The following is an 18,038-nucleotide window of genomic DNA, read 5'->3' on the forward strand; positions in this document are numbered from 1 at the left end:
AGTGAGACAAGACAATTCCTTACGGGAAGTGTCCAAGGAAAACATGTGACCAACAAATGCAAAAAATACAAGAAAAAAATATGTGTATTGGATAAATACCAGTCCAGGGGAGAGGAAAAGGGAGTTAAATGATAAAAAAAAATTCTTTTGAGGGACAAAGAAATTCCCACACATATCGACGAAATTCAGCTTCTTCTGGGGGCGAGATTTGGCTTCCTCAGGGTGTGGAATTGTTGTAAGTGCATTGGTGTTTTATATCTAGTATCTAAAGTGACAAAAAGCACAGAAAGAAAGTATCAGAAAAAAAGGAAAATAGGATGGCATAATATAGGGTATATCAATTCTGTGATCTGTGAATATACTTTTTTTTTTAAGTTTCCAAGGAACATAAAAATTAAAACATGAAACAAACTTATTGCTCAAATGCTCTACGTCAAGCAGAGAAGAGTCTCAATGACTATTGGTCTCTTAATGGCATCATTATTCATATATACTTCTTGTGTTAATATGTATTAATATTTATTGAAAAATATTCTCTTAAAAGACCAACAATTTAATGTGTCGCTCTGACCTACATAAAAACAGGAGTATATACAGTAAAGGACATTGGAGAATAGAGGATTTATGTATTCTTACCATGAGAACTCACAGGATGTTGATCTGTTTTAATGCATAAATATAATGCACTTTAGCTACCAAAAATACATGAAACTGGTTCTTACTAATTAAAGTAATTATTTGAATAGACACAATTACATCTTTTATAAATGTATTCTAAAAGGTGAGCACAATTCATAATCTACTTCTTCTCTACAAAAGAAGAGTACAGTTTGTTAACTTTAATTAATTACTAAATATACAGTAAATTATGCCTGTTTCAAATGTGGAAATGAGGTCGAGATTTAATTCACATCCAGTTAGGCATTATAGAAAATAATGCAGAGATGATTTGCCAATAACAGCAAAGACATAATGTTCAGTCATGGGCAAAAATTTTGAGACTGCAACTAATTTTGGTTTTTAGAAGGTTTGCTGCTTTAGTTTTTATAGTGGCAATTTGCTCTAGATTGCTCTGAAGAGTATTAAGATAAATTGTAAAACACTGCAAAGTCATTCCTTTTCATGAAAATTTTCTTAATTACAAAAACACTATTTACACAAAATTTCAGCCCTGCCCCAAAATAACTTGCTCATTTCAATGAGCTTCTCATTATTTCAGGAGAAAGTGTTAACGAGGACAGGGCAGGTGTCATATCACTCATATCAGTCATGCTGATTGAATTATAAGAGTAGGCTGGTTGCTTTAAATGGAGGCTCGTGCTTGAAAACATTGTTTCCTTTTGTCAATCATGCAATCATCATTGCTTTGCATCAAAAAAGGCTTTACAGGCAAGGACATTGCTGCTTGTAAATCAACAATTTATCTGATCATCAAGAATTTCAAGAAGAGAGGTTCAAAAAGAAGGTATCAGGGTGCACCCCCAAAAAAACAAGTGCCCAGACTGTTAAAAGGATGCAGCTACGGTATATTGCTTTAAACAACAATAAACTACAATATTTCACAAACTGGAGCAGAAGCCAACAAGAGGGAAGGGGGGGGGGGCACTTCTAGACCTAGTTTTAACCAATATGCCAGGCAGAGTATCAAAAAGTATGGGATGTGGAAACAAAAAAATTATAGAAAGAAAAATAAGCTGTTTAAAAAAAAATATCAAAGCAGCAAATATTGTGATAGCGAGATTCATTATCAAAGAAAGCAGAAATAATCCAAAAATATTGTTCAGCTACGTAAACAGTAAAATATAAGATTGGACCACCCCTCAAAAAATAATCTGGGTATAATGATAGGATGAGGAAGAGCTCAATCTATCACATTTTACACAAGAAAATCCCATGACAGAAGATTTGATGATGGGTTCCATGAATCCTCCATTAAATCTCACCTGTTTAACCCAATAGGAAATACAGCATTGCCTCAAAAACATTAAAATGAATGAATCACTGGGCCCCGATAGCACCCCTGAATACTGAATAAAGTTCTGGGACTGACAGACCAATATTTCTAATATTCAAAGATTTCATAATAACAGGGTTTGTACTAGAGATGAGCAGATCTTTTAAGACTCAAATTTCATACATTTCCAGATAGACATATAAGGCCATGCATATAAAGAATACTCCATATAAACAATGAGCTAAATATGTAAAACTCCCACTCAAATATTTTTTCCAATTTTTAAGGTCATTCAAGAAAGAGCCACAGAGATGAAGACACAACATTCACAAGGGAAAGGCATAACCAGTAAGCTAAAATCCATTAAAAGAAAGAAGCGGAGTGCTTTCTTAGATATGCTTCTGAATACAACAGATGAGTCAGGAAAAGCATTAAATTACCAGGACATCCGGGAAGAAGTGGATACCTTTATGTTTGAGGTATGTTTGTGTTGACAGTGCCACACTGTGTAATGACGTAATCTCCTGACATGAGGAACGATAATGCCCACTTGTCAACATAGTCATACAATTCAAGGAGAAATACAAAAAGAACTGTACACAATGCAGAGTTCTTAGAAAAAATACTCCAGCATTGTTATTTCTTACAAGTAATTACTAAAACACACATATTAGAAGACTAAAAGGCCTTCTTTAAATGGGTTGTATGGTCTTAAGCTACAAATCTGCAGTCAATCTATGTGTCTGCAGACTTGTTAATCCTCACATTGCTCGCAATGCATGCCTTCAAGATTCTCCAGTCCCAGCGCCGGGAGTGGGCGATCATGTGACCATTGGTATGTAGTGTTAAGCGAGCATGTGTTGTTAATAGTGTTGAGCGAGCACCAAAATGCTCGGGTGCTCGAAGCTCGGGCCGAGCTCAAAGTGATACTCGGGTGCTCGACCCGAGCAACGAGCCCAATGTTAGTCTATGGGAGAGCCGAGCATTTTTGCGGCGGCACCCCCGGCAGTCTGTAGAAAGCCTAAAAAGTGCCCAAAACAATAGTGACAGTGTTCAATTGACATGGGGATCGCCCCAGGAAGCATTTCTGACCCCCAGATCACTGCTTTCAACAACGTGGTCAGAGGTATTAAACCACTTTTACGGGCTCACAGTAAAACGTTCAAAAACAAAACTGAAACGGTTTTCCTGTGAAATATGTTAAGGAACTTCCATTCCAGGGTAAAGACTTGTGTATAAGGTAAAATAAATAACCAAAACCAAAAATACTCCTCCACCCCTTGGGCTATGTTCACAAGTAGCATTTTTTATGCGTTTTTGCACTTTTGTATTGCTTTCAACCGTGACAAATGCATTCACCGGGAAATGCCATTTTAACATTTTACAATCTTATCTGGCCATGTGTTGTGTGACACATGCATACAGTGCTGAAAAGACATGGGAATAGCATGGGGAAGACCCCTGGAAGCATCTTTGACACCTAGGTCACTGCCTAAAATTGTGCCCATCAGAAGTGATCCTTGCCGCATCAGAAGATGCAGACTTGCAACTATCCCTGTGCAAGTCCTTGTCCCAGGGCAGTGTTCAATTGTACCTCCCCAATTCCTTGCAATGCAAGCGCAAGTATGCAGCCTGCCACCCACCAACCCCCAGGCTGCAATACCATACTGCTAGCTTGCTTGCACTTGAAATTGGGCCTTTTAGGCATGTGGAGGCAGACGCCGGCCACCTTGTCATGGCTGCGTCGGTGGCCTGGTATTCATACTTAGTCCCCAGCTGCCCGGTGGCCGGGTGTCCACGCTCGGTCCCCAGCCGCCAGGGGGGCGGCCGCGTGTCCATACTCGGTCCCCAGCCGCCCCTCGGCCGGGTGCCCACACGCGGTCCCCAGCCGCCTGGGGGCGGCCGGGTGTCCATAAACGGTCACCAGCCACCCCTATTTATCCTGGGAGCTTCCCCCACACTTTTCTTAGCCTGGTCTGCTTTAGGGCAGCATTGGACGAGCCCACCAGAGAACCAGACTCCTCCGGTGGGCCCTGGCTTCTCCATCAGGGGAGTTGAGAGTGCCAAGGTGAGGAGCATGATGATGATGATAGAAGTTAGCATCTGCTTTGTTTTCTTGGAATGCAAGCGTAAGTGTGCAACCTGCCACCCACCCACCCCCAGACTGCAATACCATACTGCTAGCATGCTTGCACTTGAAAGTGGGCCTTTTAGGCATGTGGAGGCAGACGCCGGCCACCATGTCATGGCTGCGTCAGTGGCCTGGTCCATTCTCAGTCCCCAGCTGCCCGGGAGCCGGGTGTCCACGCTCGGTCCCCAGCCGCCAGGAGGCGGCAGGATGTCCATACTCGGTCTCCAGCCACCCGGCGGCCGGGTGTCCACGCTCGGTCCCCAGCCGCCAGGGGGCGGCCGGGCGTCCATACTGGGTCCCCAGCTGCCCCTCGGCCGGGTGCCCACACACGGTCCCCAGCCGCCCCTATTTGAAGGACAGCCTAACCACAAAAACGTGGACAAGTGAATATGGCCAGGGATGGTCCATCTGACTGACGCCTTCACACTGGGTTAATATTGTGGAAGCCGGGACACAGTTGGACACTGGGATGCAACACGTCCTCCAGACAAAGAGGATTGCGAGTCCTGGGTCAATCAGGCTTCAACACAAAGTTCAGAAGGTAGACAGCAGCAGTGGTCAGCCTCCTACACAACGAGTAAATTATTCATGATCATGAGGCCATCCATCTCCTTAGCTTTCTGTTCCTTGGAATGCAAGCGCATGTATGTAGTAGCGGCTAGGCCTGAGGTGGTCAGCGTTTTGGCGCATATCCTACCTCCTCCGAGGATTGCTGGATGTTTTCCTGCTACTGTCCCAGTTCTATGACTCCCTTTAAAACAAAGCTTCAGGTGATGAATGATGGAAGAGGTGGTGGCAAAGGAGAAAGAGCAGGAGGAACAGGGACCATTCACATCAATATCAGGCCAGTCAACCACACATGTCTTGTAGGATATGTTTCTGTACCAAAAGGAGCGATTTGGCTTCACAGTTATAGGGCATACAGTGAGTGCAATGCCTACCAAAAATTTTGAGGTACTCCAATGCCCCTTGGAAGTGACATGGAGGTCAGAGGGCCTTAACTAAACCATTTTTTCCATTTATAGCAACTGGGTCTCCTGTACACTGTTGGCCTAAGCAGTGAATGGAAGGCTTTCCAATAATTATGAGGAACTGCAATGCCCCTTGAAACAGACGTGGATTGCAGCATACTAAAAATCTTCTACCCATTATTGGGGAGTGGTTCTCCCTTAGTGTTCGCCTATGCATTGAAAAGCAAAAGCTGACAAAAATTAGAAGGAAATGCAATGCCCGTTGGAAGAGTCGTGAAGGTTAGAGTTAATTAAAAAGAACATTTCAATGCCCCTTGGAAGAGTGGTGGAGGTCGCAGTAGCTTAACAAATGGTTTTAATGGCCCTTGGAAGAGACGTGGATGTCGCAGTAGCTTAACAAGACGGTTTTAATGAACCTTGGAAGAATGGTGGAGGTCGCAGTGGAATAAAAAGACAATATCAATGCCCATTGGAAGAGTGGTAAAGGTTGCAGTAGTTTAACAAGACGTTTTTAATGCCCCTTGGAAGAGACGTGGAGGTCGCAGTAGCTTAACAAGATGGTTTTAATGCCCCTTTGAAGAATGGTGGAGGTCGCAGTAGCTTAACAAGACAGTTTTAATGCCCCTTGGAAAAGTGGTGGAGGTCGCAGTAGCTTAACAAGACGGTTTTAATGCCCATTGGAAGAATGGTGGAGGCCGCAGTGGAATAAAAAGACAATATCAATGCCCCTTGGAAAAGTGGTGGAGGTTGAAGTAGCCTAAAAAGAGGTTTTAATGCCCCTTGGTAGAGACGTGCAGGTTGCATTAGCTTATCAAGACGGTTTTAATATCCCTTGGAAGAATGGTGGAGGTCGCAGTAGTTTAACAAGACAGTTTTAATGCCCCCTGGAAGAATGGTGGAGGTCGCAGTAGCTTAACAAGAAGATTTTAATGCCCCTTGGAAGAATGGTGGAGGTCGCAGTAGCTTAACAAGACGGTTTTAATGCCCCTTGGAGAATGGTGGAGGTCGCAGTAGCTTAACAAGATGGTTTTAATGCCCCTTGGAAGAGACATGGAGGTCGCAGTAGCTTAACAAGACGGTTTTAATGCCCCTTGGAAAAGGGGTGGAGGTCGCAGTAGCTTAACAAGACGGTTTTAATGCCCCTTGGAAGAATGGTGGAGGTCGCAGTAGCTTAACAAGACGGTTTTAATGCCCCTTGGAAAAGACATGGAGGTCGCAGTAGCTTAAGAAGACGGTTTTAATGCCCCCTGGAAGAATGGTGGAGGTCGCAGTAGCTTAACAAGACGGTTTTAATGCCCCCTGGAAGAATGGTGGAGGTCGCAGTAGCTTAACAAGATGGTTTTAATGCGCCCTGGAAGAATGGTGGAGGTCGCAGTAGCTTAACAAGATGGTTTTAATGCCCCTTGGAAGAATGGTGGAAGTTGCAGTAGCTTAACAAGACGGTTTTAATGCCCCTTGGAAGAGACGTGGAGGTTGCAGTAGCTTAACAAGACGGTTTTAATGCCCCTTGGAAGAATGGTGGAGGTTGCAGTAGCTTAACAATACTTATTTAATGCCCCTTGAAAGAGACGTGGAGGTTGTAGTAGCTTAACAAGACGATTTTAATGCCCCTTGGAAGAATGGTGGAGGTCGCAGTAGTTTAACAAGTCAGTTTTAATGCCCCTTGGAAGAGACATGGTGGTCGCAGTAGCTTAACAAGACGGTTTATGCCCCTTGGAAGATAGGTGAAGGTTGCAGTAGCTTAACAAGATGGTTTTAATGCCCCTTGGAAAAGACTTGGAGGTCGCAGTAGCTCAACAAGACGGTTTTAGTGCCCCTTGGAAGAACAGTGGAGGTCGCAGTAGCTTAATAAGACTGTTTTAATGCCCCTTGGAAGAGACGTGCAGGTTGCAGGAGCTTAACAAGACAGTTTTAATGCCCTTTAGAGAATGGTGGAGGTCGCAGTAGCTTAACAAGACGGTTTTAATGCACTTTGGAAGAGATGTGGAGGTCGCAGTAGCTTAAGAAGATGGTTTTATGCCCCCTGGAAGAATGGTGGAGGTTGCAGTAGCTTAACAAGACGGTTTTAATGCCCCTTGGAAGAATGGTGGAGGTCACAGTAGCTTAACAAGATAGTTTTAATGCCCCTTGGAAGAGACGTGGAGGTCGCAGTAGCTTAACAAGACGGTTTTAATGCCCCCTGGAAGAATGGCGGAGGTCGCAGTAGCTTAATAAGACTGTTTTAATGCCCCCTGGAAGAATGGTGGAGGTCGCAGTAGCTTAACAAGATGGTTTTATTGCCCCTTGGAAGAATGGTGGAAGTCGCAGTAGCTTAACAAGACGGTTTTAATGCCCCTTGGAAGAGACGTGGAGGTCGCAGTAGCTTAACAAGACGGTTTTAATGCCCCTTGGAAGAATGGTGGAGGTCGCAGTAGCTTAATAAGACTGTTTTAATGCCCCTTGGAAGAAACGTGGAGTTTGCAGTAGCTTAACAAGAAGGTTTTAATGCCCCTTGGAGAATGGTGGAGGTCGCAGTAGCTTAACAAGACTGTTTTAATGCCCCTTGGAAGAGACATGGTGGTCGCAGTAACTTAACAAGATGGTTTTAATGCCCCTTGGAAAAGTGGTGGAGGTTGCAGTAGCTTAACAAGACGGTTTTAATGCCCCTTGGAAAAGTGGTGGAGGTCGCAGTAGCTTAACAAGATAGTTTTAATGCCCCTTGGAAAAGTGGTGGAGGTCGCAGTAGCTTAACAAGACGCTTTCAATGCCCCTTGGAAGAGACATGTAGGTCGCAGTAGCTTAACAAGATGGTTTTAATGCCCCTTGGAAAAGTGGTGGAGGTCGCAGTAGCTTACCAAGACAGTTGTAATGCCCGTTGGAAAAGTGGTGGAGGTCGCAGTAACTTAACAAGATGGTTTTAATGCCCCTTGGAAAAGTGGTGGAGGTTGCAGTAGCTTAACAAGACGGTTTTAATGCCCCTTGGAGAAGTGTTGGAGGTCGCAGTAGCTTAACAAGACGGTTTTAATGCCCCTTGGAAGAGACATGGAGGTCGCAGTAGCTTAGCAAGACGGTTTAAATGCCCCTTGTAAGAATGGTGGAGGTCGCAGTAGCTTAACAAGACGGTTTTAATGCCCCTTGGAAGAGACGTGGAGGTCGCAGTAGCTTAACAAGACGGTTTTAATGCCCCTTGAAAAAGTGGTGGAGGTCGCAGTAGCTTAACAAGACGGTTTTAGTGCCCCTTGGAAGAGACGTGGAGGTTGCAGTAGCTTAACAAGACAGTTTTAATGCCCCTTGGAGAAGTGTTGGAGGTCGCAGTAGCTTAATAAGACTGTTTTAATGCCCCTTGGAAGAGACGTGGAGGTTGCAGGAGCTTAAAAAGACAGTTTTAATGCCCTTTAGAGAATGGTGGAGGTCGCAGTAGCTTAACAAGACGGTTTTAATGCACTTTGGAAGAGACGTGGAGGTCGCAGTAGCTTAAGAAGACGGTTTTAATGCCCCCTGGAAGAATGGTGGAGGTCGCAGTAGCTTATCAAGACGGTTTTAATGCCCCTTGGAAGAAACGTGGAGGTCGCAGTAGCTTAACAAGACGGTTTTTATGCCCCTTGGAAGAGACTTGGAGGTCGCAGTAGCTTAACAAGACGGTTTTAATGCCCCTTGGAAGGATGGTGGAGGTCGCAGTAGCTTAATAAGACTGTTTTAATGCCCCTTGGAAGAAACGTGGAGGTTGCAGTAGATTAACAAGACGGTTTTAATGCCCCTTGGAGAATGGTGGAAGTCGCAGTAGCTTAACAAGATGGTTTTAATGCCCCTTGGAAAAGTGGTGGAGGTCGCAGTAGCTTAACAACATAGTTTTAATGCCCCTTGGAAAAGTGGTGGAGGTCGCAGTAGCTTAACAAGACGCTTTTAATGCCCCTTGGAAGAGACATGTAGGTTGCAGTAGCTTAACAAGATGGTTTTAATGCCCCTTGGAAAAGTGGTGGAGGTCGCAGTAGCTTACCAAGACAGTTGTAATGCCCGTTGGAAAAGTGGTGGAGGTCGCAGTAGCTTAACAAGACGGTTTTAATGCCCCTTGGAAAAATGGTGGAGGTTGCAGTAGCTTAACAAGACGGTTTTAATGCCCCTTGGAGAAGTGTTGGAGGTCGCAGTAGCTTAACAAGACGGTTTTAATGCCCCTTGGAAGAGACATGGAGGTCGCAGTAGCTTAACAGGATGGTTTTAATGCCCCCTTGAAGAATGGTGGAGGTCGCAGTAGCTTAACAAGACGGTTTTAATGCCCCTTGGAAGAGACGTGGAGGTCGCAGTAGCTTAACAAGACGGTTTTAATGCCCCTTGAAAAAGTGGTGGAGGTCGCAGTAGCTTAACAAGACTGTTTTAGTGCCCCTTGGAAGAGACGTGGAGGTCGCGATAGCTTAACAAGACAGTTTTAATGCCCCTTGGAAGAATGGTGGAGGTCGCAGTGGAACAAAATGACAATATCAATGCCCCTTACAAGAGTGGTGGAGGTCGCAGTAGCTTAACAAGACGGTTGTAATGCCCCTTGGAAGAATGATGGAGGTCACAGTAGCTTAACAAGACGGTTTTAATGCCCCTTGGAAGAATGGTGGAGGTCGCAGTGGAATAAAAAGACAATATCAATGCCTCTTGGAAAAGTGGTGAAGGTCGCAGTAGGTTAACAAGATGGTTTTAATGCCCCTTGGAAGAGACGTGGGGGTATCAGTAGCGTAACAACACGGTTTTATTGCCCCTTGGAAGAATGGTGGAGGTCGCATTAGCTTAACCATATGGTTTTATTGCCCCTTGGAAGAGACGTGGAGGTAACAGTAGCTTAAAAAGACGGTTTTAATGCCTCTTGGAAGAATGGTGGAGATCGCCGTAGCTTAACAAGACGGTTTTAATGCCCCTTGGAAGAGATGTGGAGGTCGCAGTAGCTTAACAAGATGGTTTTAATGCCCATTGGAAGAATGGTGGAGGTCGCAGTAGCTTAACAAGATGGTTTTAATGCCCCTTGGAAGAGACGTGGAGGTCGCAGTAGCTTAACAAGACGGTTCTAATGCCCCTTGGAAATATGGTGGAGGTCCCAGTAGCTTAACAAGATGGTTTTAATGCCCCTTGGAGGAGACGTGGAGGTCGCAGTAGATTAACAAGACGGTTTTAATGCCCCTTGGAAAAGTGGTGGAGGTCGCAGTAGCTTAACAAGACAGTTTTAATGCCCCTTGGAGGAGACGTGGAGGTCACAGTAGCTTAACAAGACTGTTTTAATTCCCCTTGGAAAAGAGGTGGAGGCCGCAGTAGCTTAACAAGACGGTTTTAATGCCCCTTGGAAGAGACGTGGAGGTCGCAGTAGCTTAACAAGATGGTTTTAATGCCCCTTGGAATAGTGGTGGAGGTCGCAGTAGCTTAGCAAGATGATTTTAATGCCCTTCACAAGAGCCATGCAGTACAGCATATTAAAAATATTATTCCCATTATTGGGGAGTGGGTCTCCCATAGTCTTTGCCTATGCCTTCCAAGCAAAAGCTGCAAAAAATTAGGACGGAGCAACTTGCAATGCTGGCAACACGGACCACGGTCACCCTGTTGGTATAGTGGTGGTGTGGGCTGAGGATAAGGAGAAGAGCAGAAAATAGCCAAAATGAGGAAGCGTATACCCATGAAGCGGTGTGAAGCAGTGCATGGGAATACACCTCCCACAATAACACAGTGGATTTGACTTTATATTACTCTGCTGTCATTTGGTGGTGATGAGAAGTCTGGCCCAATCCAGCCCTTGTTCATTTTGATAAGGGTCAGCTTGTCAGCATTGTCAGTTGCACTTATCAGTTATAATTCCTCCAGCGGCACTAAAAACACGCTCCGAAAACACGCTAGCGGCAGGGCAGGCCAGGACCTCCAAGGCGTGCAGAGCGAGTTCATTCCAAGTGTCCAGCTTGGATACCCAATAATTAAAAGACACAGAGGAATCACGGAGGACACTGGTACGGTCGGCAAGGTACTCCTTCACCATCTTTTGAAACTTTCCACTCCTTGTGAGAATAACCCCCGCACCTCAGGGCCTGTAAGCTGGGCGGGTCTCAGAAAACTGTCCCAGAATGTTGACAGTGTTCCCCTGCCTCTGCTGGATTGGAGTTGCATCTCTCTCGCCTGTACTCCTTGGTTGGTCAACGAACTGTGACCTCTGCTGCTAGCGTGTTCAGATGGGATTTTTTTTAACAGTTCTGCAGCAAGGGCCTTCAGGTACTGCCACATTTTTGTACACCTCTCCACCTCAGGAATAAGGGAGTGAAAGTTCTCCTTGTAGCGGGGGTCTAAAAGTGTCACCAACCAGTAATGAATGTCACCTAACATTTTGACAACGCGAGGGTCATGGTTAAGGCAACGTAACATAAAGTCAGCCATGCGTGCCAGACTGGTAACGGGCAAGACTTCCGTGTCCTCACCAAGTTGACGACTGACCATGCTCTCCTCCTCCTCCCCCCTGTCCTCAGGCCACCCACGCTGAACCGACTGTATGACAGTTGTACAGGTACTACCATCTACAGCGCATGATACCAGCTCCTGTTCTTCCTCCTCCTCCTCCTCCTCTCCCTCATTGTCCCCCAATGCATGTTGGGATGAGATGAGGCTGGGCTGTGTGTAATTGCCCTTTACGGCTTCTTGATCCTTCTCATCATACTCTGGCTGCAATGCCTCCTCTTTAATTTTCTGCAGAGAGCGTTGCAAAAGACAGACAAGTGGGATGCTGACGCTAATGATGGCGTCATAGCCACTCACCATCTTGGTGGACTCCTCAAAGTTTGTCAGGATGGTACATATGTCAGACATCCAGGTCCACTCCTGAGGTCTTATGTGTGAAGTCTGACCTGAATATCGACGGCCTTGTTGCAGCTGGTACTCCACAACTGCTCTCTTCTGCTTACAAATCCTTTGCAACATGTGGAGGGTAGAGTTCCAACGTGTGGGGACATCACACACAAGTCGGTGTGCCGGAAGCTGCAAACGCTGCTGCAACAAAGCAAGGGCGGCGGAAGCTGTAGCCGACTTCCGAAAATGAGATGATAGGCGGCGTACTTCGATGAGTAGATCTGGCAACTCAGGGTACGATTTAAGAAACCGCTGAACCACGAGGTTAAGCACATGAGCCAGGCATGGTACGTGTGTGATATCGCCTCGCCTCAGAGCCGCCACCAGGTTATGGCCATTGTCACACATGACCATGCCTGGATGTAGGTTCAGCGGTCTCAGACACAGATCTGCCTGCTTTTTCACAGCTGTCCACACTCACAAGCAGTGTGAGGTTTATCACTTAAGCTTATGAGCTTCAACACAGCCTGTTGCCGCTTGGCTGAGGCAGTACTGCAGTGCTTCCAGCTTGTAACTGATGTGGTGATATCTGAGATGGAGGCTGAACATGAGGAGGAGGAGGAGGATGATGTGCAGGAGCTGTACACTGTGGGGCCAACTCTGACTGACATAGGTCCACGGTGTGGGGAGGATGTCTTCCGTCCCAAGGTCCTACTGGGTCCCTGCTTCCACTGTTTACCCAGTGTACCGTCAGGGAGATGTACCGTCCCTGGCCACAAGCACTTGTCCATGTGTCCGTTGTCAGGTGGACTCCCCCAGTAACTGCGTTGTTGAGGGCACAGCAGATGTTTTGGGACACGTGCTTGTGTAGTGCGGGGATGGCACACCGGGCAAAATAGTGTCGGCTGGGGACCGAGTACCGAGGGATGGCCACCGCCATAAGGTTGCGGAAGGATTCCGTCTCCACCAGCCTAAAAGGCAGCATTTCCAACGCAAGCAGTCGTGAAATGTGCGAATTTAGGACTGTGGCCTATGGGGCGTTGGCTGCGAATTTGCGCTTTCGTTCAAAGCTCTGGGATATGGACAATTGAACGCTGCGGTGGGACGTGGACGTGTACGTTGATGATGTTTCTTGAGAAACTGCCATAACAAGTGAAGACTGAGAGGAGGGGGCATCTTTCATGCAGTATTGACTGGGGATTGCCTTGAATGCACAACAGGGGGTTCTATTACACGCATAACAGTGGAAGAAACAGTGGTGACACCCGCTGACACTGGTCGTGGACCCTGGGGTTCGCCCCACAAAGTCTGGTGTTTTGCTGCCATGTGCTTGATCATGCTGGTGGTGGTCAGGCTGGTAGTTTTGTCACCCCTGCTGATGCTGGCATGGCAGGTGGTACAAATGGACTTTTTGGGGTTATCAGTAGTGTTGAGGGATACCTTCCGATATCGGGAAATATCGGATCGGATTGGATCGGACCGATATCGAAAAAGTATCGGATATCGCCGATTCCGATACCGGAAACCAATGCAAGTCAATGGGACAGAAATATCGGATTGAAAATAAACCCTTTCTTTCCTTGTAGGTTAATTCTACATGAAGGAAAACAACTAAGAATAATGTAGAATGTATTGGGGGAGGTGGGGGAGACAATAAAGGCATAGAGGTTTAGCCCAATCAAATGGAATAGCAGGAATTAATATTTTTTTAAGACGTTCTGAGTTACGGAAATATTGACTATGGTAAGTATTTTTATATTTTGTCAGATATTTATGTTTCACTACTTCCATGCTCTTCACCTTCTTTTTTACTTCTCCCACACTTTCTCCTTCATCATCCTCAGCATCTTTTTCATCCACTTCTTCTTCACCTTCTTCATCTTCTTCTTCTTCACCTTCTTCGTATTATTCTTTTTTTTTACATTCTTCATATTCTACTTCTTCATCTTCTTCATATTCTTCTTCTTCATCATATTCTTATTTGTGACAGGCATTCCTGTAGTTGTTATTTATAAAAGGTTGGACATTACACCTTTCGTTCTGCCCGTCACAAAAGATTTACAACAGGATTTGTCCGCGTTCAGTTTGGCCTGCAGCAGCAGGTCTTTTCCGGACTCACCCCCATACACTGCTTAGTCATCTTCTGCTTATAATTTAGATATTATCTTTTGCTCTGATTTTTAGTCTTATGCTTAACGTTCTTCCGCTTTTTGTTCTGCAGCTTCTTGTATTTCTGCTTCTTGGTTTTCTGTCTCTTGTTCTTCTGTATCTTGGTGCTTGTCTTCTCTTCTTTGTCCTCTTGGTCAACCTCTTCAGGGTCATCTTCTTGGTCTTCTTCGGGGTGGTCTTCAGGGTCCTCGTCTTCAGGGGTCCTCGTCTTCACGGTCCTCGTCTTCTTCGGGTTGGTCTTCTGGGTCCTCATCTTCGGGGTCCTCGTCTTCTTCGGGGTGGTCTTCAGGGTCCTCATCTTCTTCTGGGTGGTCTTCAGGGTCCTCGTCTTCAGGGTCGTCATCTTCGGGGTCCTCGTCTTCTTCGGGTTGGTCTTCAGGGTCCTCATCTTCAGGGTCCTCGTCAGGGAGATCCAGAGTGATTACCAAGAACCATTTCAAAAAGCTTGAACTTGGAAATGTAGCAGAAGGTACAAGAAGGCTGAGGAACTACCGAGGACCAGCTGACGGTACTGGAACCCGGATGGGTAGCAGAAGGTACAAGAGCCAATGGAACTACCGAGGACCAGCTGATGGTACTGGAACTCGGTTACTAAGCAGGAGGTACCTGTGCCAGAAAGCACTACCAAGGACTAGCAGACATTGGTGGAACTTGGATACCGAGAAGGAGGCACCTAATCCAAAGGCACTGCCGAGAACCAGCTGACGGTACTGGAACCCGGATGGGTAGTAGAAGGTATAAGAGCAAATGGAACTACCGAGAACCAGCTGACGGTACTGGAACCCGGATGGGTAGCAGAAGGTACCCATGTAAAAAAAAGTTTCAAGGCCGCGAGCCAGCCGCAGTTACCAAAACCCACAGTCCTACAGGGGGTGCTTGTCCTATTGGCACTATGGAACCATCCTTCATTGCCAGATCCCGCAGCCCACATAGGAGTCACCTAAACTGCAGGCACCATAGAGTCGGCTAACCCGACCGCAACATGACAGGACAACGCATTGGAGGCAAAGTGACGTTGACACTACCCGGAAACAGCTGGCGTGCTGGAACCAGGCTGGGCAGGAGGGAGTACCCGTGCCAAAGACACTGCTAGGAAACAGCTGGCGGTGCTGGAACCCAGGGTAAATACTAAAAACAGAGTGGAGCCAGAGGCGTAATTGGAGCAACTTTAAAATCTGTAGTAGTGTGAATGTGGACAGAGCAGGAGAAATTGCCGTCCGCACAGCAGGGGAACAGCTGACGTTACTGAACCCCAATAACACGGCAGCAAGTGTTGACTGTGCAGACAGCACTTCCGAGCGCCAACTGGCGGTGTTGGAGCTCAGGGATAATACTGAAAACAGAGGAGCCAGAGGTGTAATTGGAGCAACTTTAAAATCTGCAGTAGTGAGAATGTGGACAGAGCAGGAGAAATTGCCGTCCGCACAGCAGGGGAACAGCTGACGTTACTGAACCCCAATAACACGGCAGCAAGTGTTGACTGTGCAGACGGCACTTCCGAGCGCCAACTGGCGGTGTTGGAGCTCAGGGATAATACTGAAAACAGAGGAGCCAGAGGTGTAATTGGAGCAACTTTAAAATCTGTAGTAGTGAGAATGTGGACAGAGCAGGAGAAATTGCCGTCCGCACAGCAGGGGAACAGCTGACGTTACTGAACCCCAATAACACTGGAGCAAGCGTTGACTGTGCAGACGGCACTTCTGAGCAGTAACTAGCGGTATTGGAGCCCAGTGTAAATACTAAAAACAGAGGAACCAGAGGTGTAATTGGAGCAAGTTTTAAATCAGTAGTACAGTGGATGTGGACAAAGCAGGAGAATTTGCCGGACACACAGCTGGGGAACAGCTGACGTTACTGAACCCCAATAACACGGCATCAAGTGTTGACTGTGCAGACGGCACCTCCGAGCGCCAACTGGCGGTGTTGGAGCTCAGGGATAATACTGAAAACAGAGGAGCCAGAGGTGTAATTGGAGCAACTTTAAAATCTGTAGTAGTGAGAATGTGGACAGAGCAGGAGAAATTGCCGTCCGCACAGCAGGGGAACAGCTGACGTTACTGAACCCCAATAACACGGCAGCAAGTGTTGACTGTGCAGACGGCACTTCCGAGCGCCAACTGGCGGTGTTGGAGCTCAGGGATAATACTGAAAACAGAGGAGCCAGAGGTGTAATTGGAGCAACTTTAAAATCTGTAGTAGTGAGAATGTGGACAGAGCAGGAGAAATTGCCGTCCGCACAGCAGGGGAACAGCTGACGTTACTGAACCCCAATAACACGGCAGCAAGTGTTGACTGTGCAGACGGCACTTCCGAGCGCCAACTGGCGGTGTTGGAGCTCAGGGATAATACTGAAAACAGAGGAGCCAGAGGTGTAATTGGAGCAACTTTAAAATCTGTAGTAGTGAGAATGTGGACAGAGCAGGAGAAATTGCCGTCCGCACAGCAGGGGAACAGCTGACGTTACTGAACCCCAATAACATGGCAGCAAGTGTTGACTGTGCAGACGGCACTTCCGAGCGCCAACTGATGGTGTTGGAGCTCAGGGATAATACTGAAAACAGAGGAGCCAGAGGTGTAATTGGAGCAACTTTAAAATCTGTAGTAGTGAGAATGTGGACAGAGCAGGAGAAATTGCCGTCCGCACAGCAGGGGAACAGCTGACGTTGCTGAACCCCAATAACACGGCAGCAAGTGTTGACTTTGCAGACGGCACTTCCGAGCGCCAACTGGCGGTGTTGGAGCTCAGGGATAATACTGAAAACAGAGGAGCCAGAGGTGTAATTGGAGCAACTTTAAAATCTGTAGTAGTGAGAATGTGGACAGAGCAGGAGAAATTGCCGTCCGTACAGCAGGGGAACAGCTAACGTTACTGAACCCCAATAACACGGCAGCAAGTGTTGACTGTGCAAATGGCACTTCCGAGCGCCCACTGGCGGTGTTGGAGCTCAGGGATAATACTGAAAACAGAGGAGCCAGAGGTGTAATTGGAGCAACTTTAAAATCTGTAGTAGTGAGAATGTGGAAAGAGCAGGAGAAATTGCCGTCCGCACAGCAGGGGAACAGCTGACGTTACTGAACCCCAATAACACGGCAGCAAGTGTTGACTTTGCAGACGGCACTTCCGAGCGCCAACTGGCGGTGTTGGAGCTCAGGGATAATACTGAAAACAGAGGAGCCAGAGGTGTATTTGGAGCAACTTTAAAATCTGTAGTAGTGAGAATGTGGACAGAGCAAGAGAAATTGCCGTCCGCACAGCAGGGGAACAGCTGACGTTACTGAACCCCAATAACACGGCAGCAAGTGTTGACTGTGCAAATGGCACTTCCGAGCGCCCACTGGCGGTGTTGGAGCTCAGGGATTACAGTTCAGGTGGTAGAAACATGAACACAACAGGAGACCTGGATACTGTTGCCAACCAATTATTTATTCTGGAAGAGGACTGGCAAATTCATGAGAGATCCAGGCCTTGTTCATTTTGAGAAAAGTAAGCCGGTCAACGTTATCGGAGGATAGTCGTATGCGACGGTCTGTTAGTACACCACCTGCGGCACTAAAGACGCATTCCGATAATACACTAGCAGCAGGGCAAGCTAGCACCTCCAATGCATACTGACTAAGCTCTGGCCATGTATCCAGCTTACAGACCCAAAACTTGAAGGGAGAAGAGCCGTCTGGGAGTACACTAAGAGGGCAAGACATGTAGTCTGTCACCATCTGACGGAAACGTTGCCTCCTGCTGACTGGAGCCGTCTGTGATGGTGTAGACATTTGTGGCGGCGGGGACACAAAACTTTGCCACATTTCGGCCATACTGGTCTTGCCTTGTGCTGAGACGCTGCTTCTGCTCCCTCTTTGTGCAGAGCTTCCTCCACTGCCTCGACGCACTGAGCTGCTTTGTAAAGCACTAGCAGCACTGCTCTCGGTTGGAATGGAGAACATGATGGAATGCACCAGTGCGTCTTGGTACTCCCGCATTTTACGCTCCCGGTTCAACGGTGTTATGAGGCTTTGTAAGTTGTCCCGGTAGCGAGGA

General features: G+C 46.8%; 1 protein-coding gene across 6 annotated transcripts in view; it reads left to right on the forward strand.

Annotated features, from left to right (window-relative positions):
* LOC141158262 (cytochrome P450 4V2-like) overlaps positions 1-18,038 on the forward strand; it is a 171,162-nt gene that overhangs the window by 98,921 nt on the left and 54,203 nt on the right. For all 6 annotated transcript variants that reach the window (XM_073645361.1, XM_073645362.1, XM_073645359.1 and 3 more), the window contains one exon: positions 2,242-2,433. In XM_073645361.1, coding sequence (XP_073501462.1) covers positions 2,242-2,433 — 192 coding nt within the window. The remainder of the gene's footprint in view (positions 1-2,241; positions 2,434-18,038) is intronic.

The sequence above is a fragment of the Phyllobates terribilis genome, unplaced genomic scaffold (genome assembly GCF_046119375.1).
Source record: "Phyllobates terribilis strain yellow unplaced genomic scaffold, ASM4611937v1 Scaffold_1__5_contigs__length_1240528914, whole genome shotgun sequence".
Lineage (NCBI taxonomy): Eukaryota > Metazoa > Chordata > Amphibia > Anura > Dendrobatidae > Phyllobates > Phyllobates terribilis.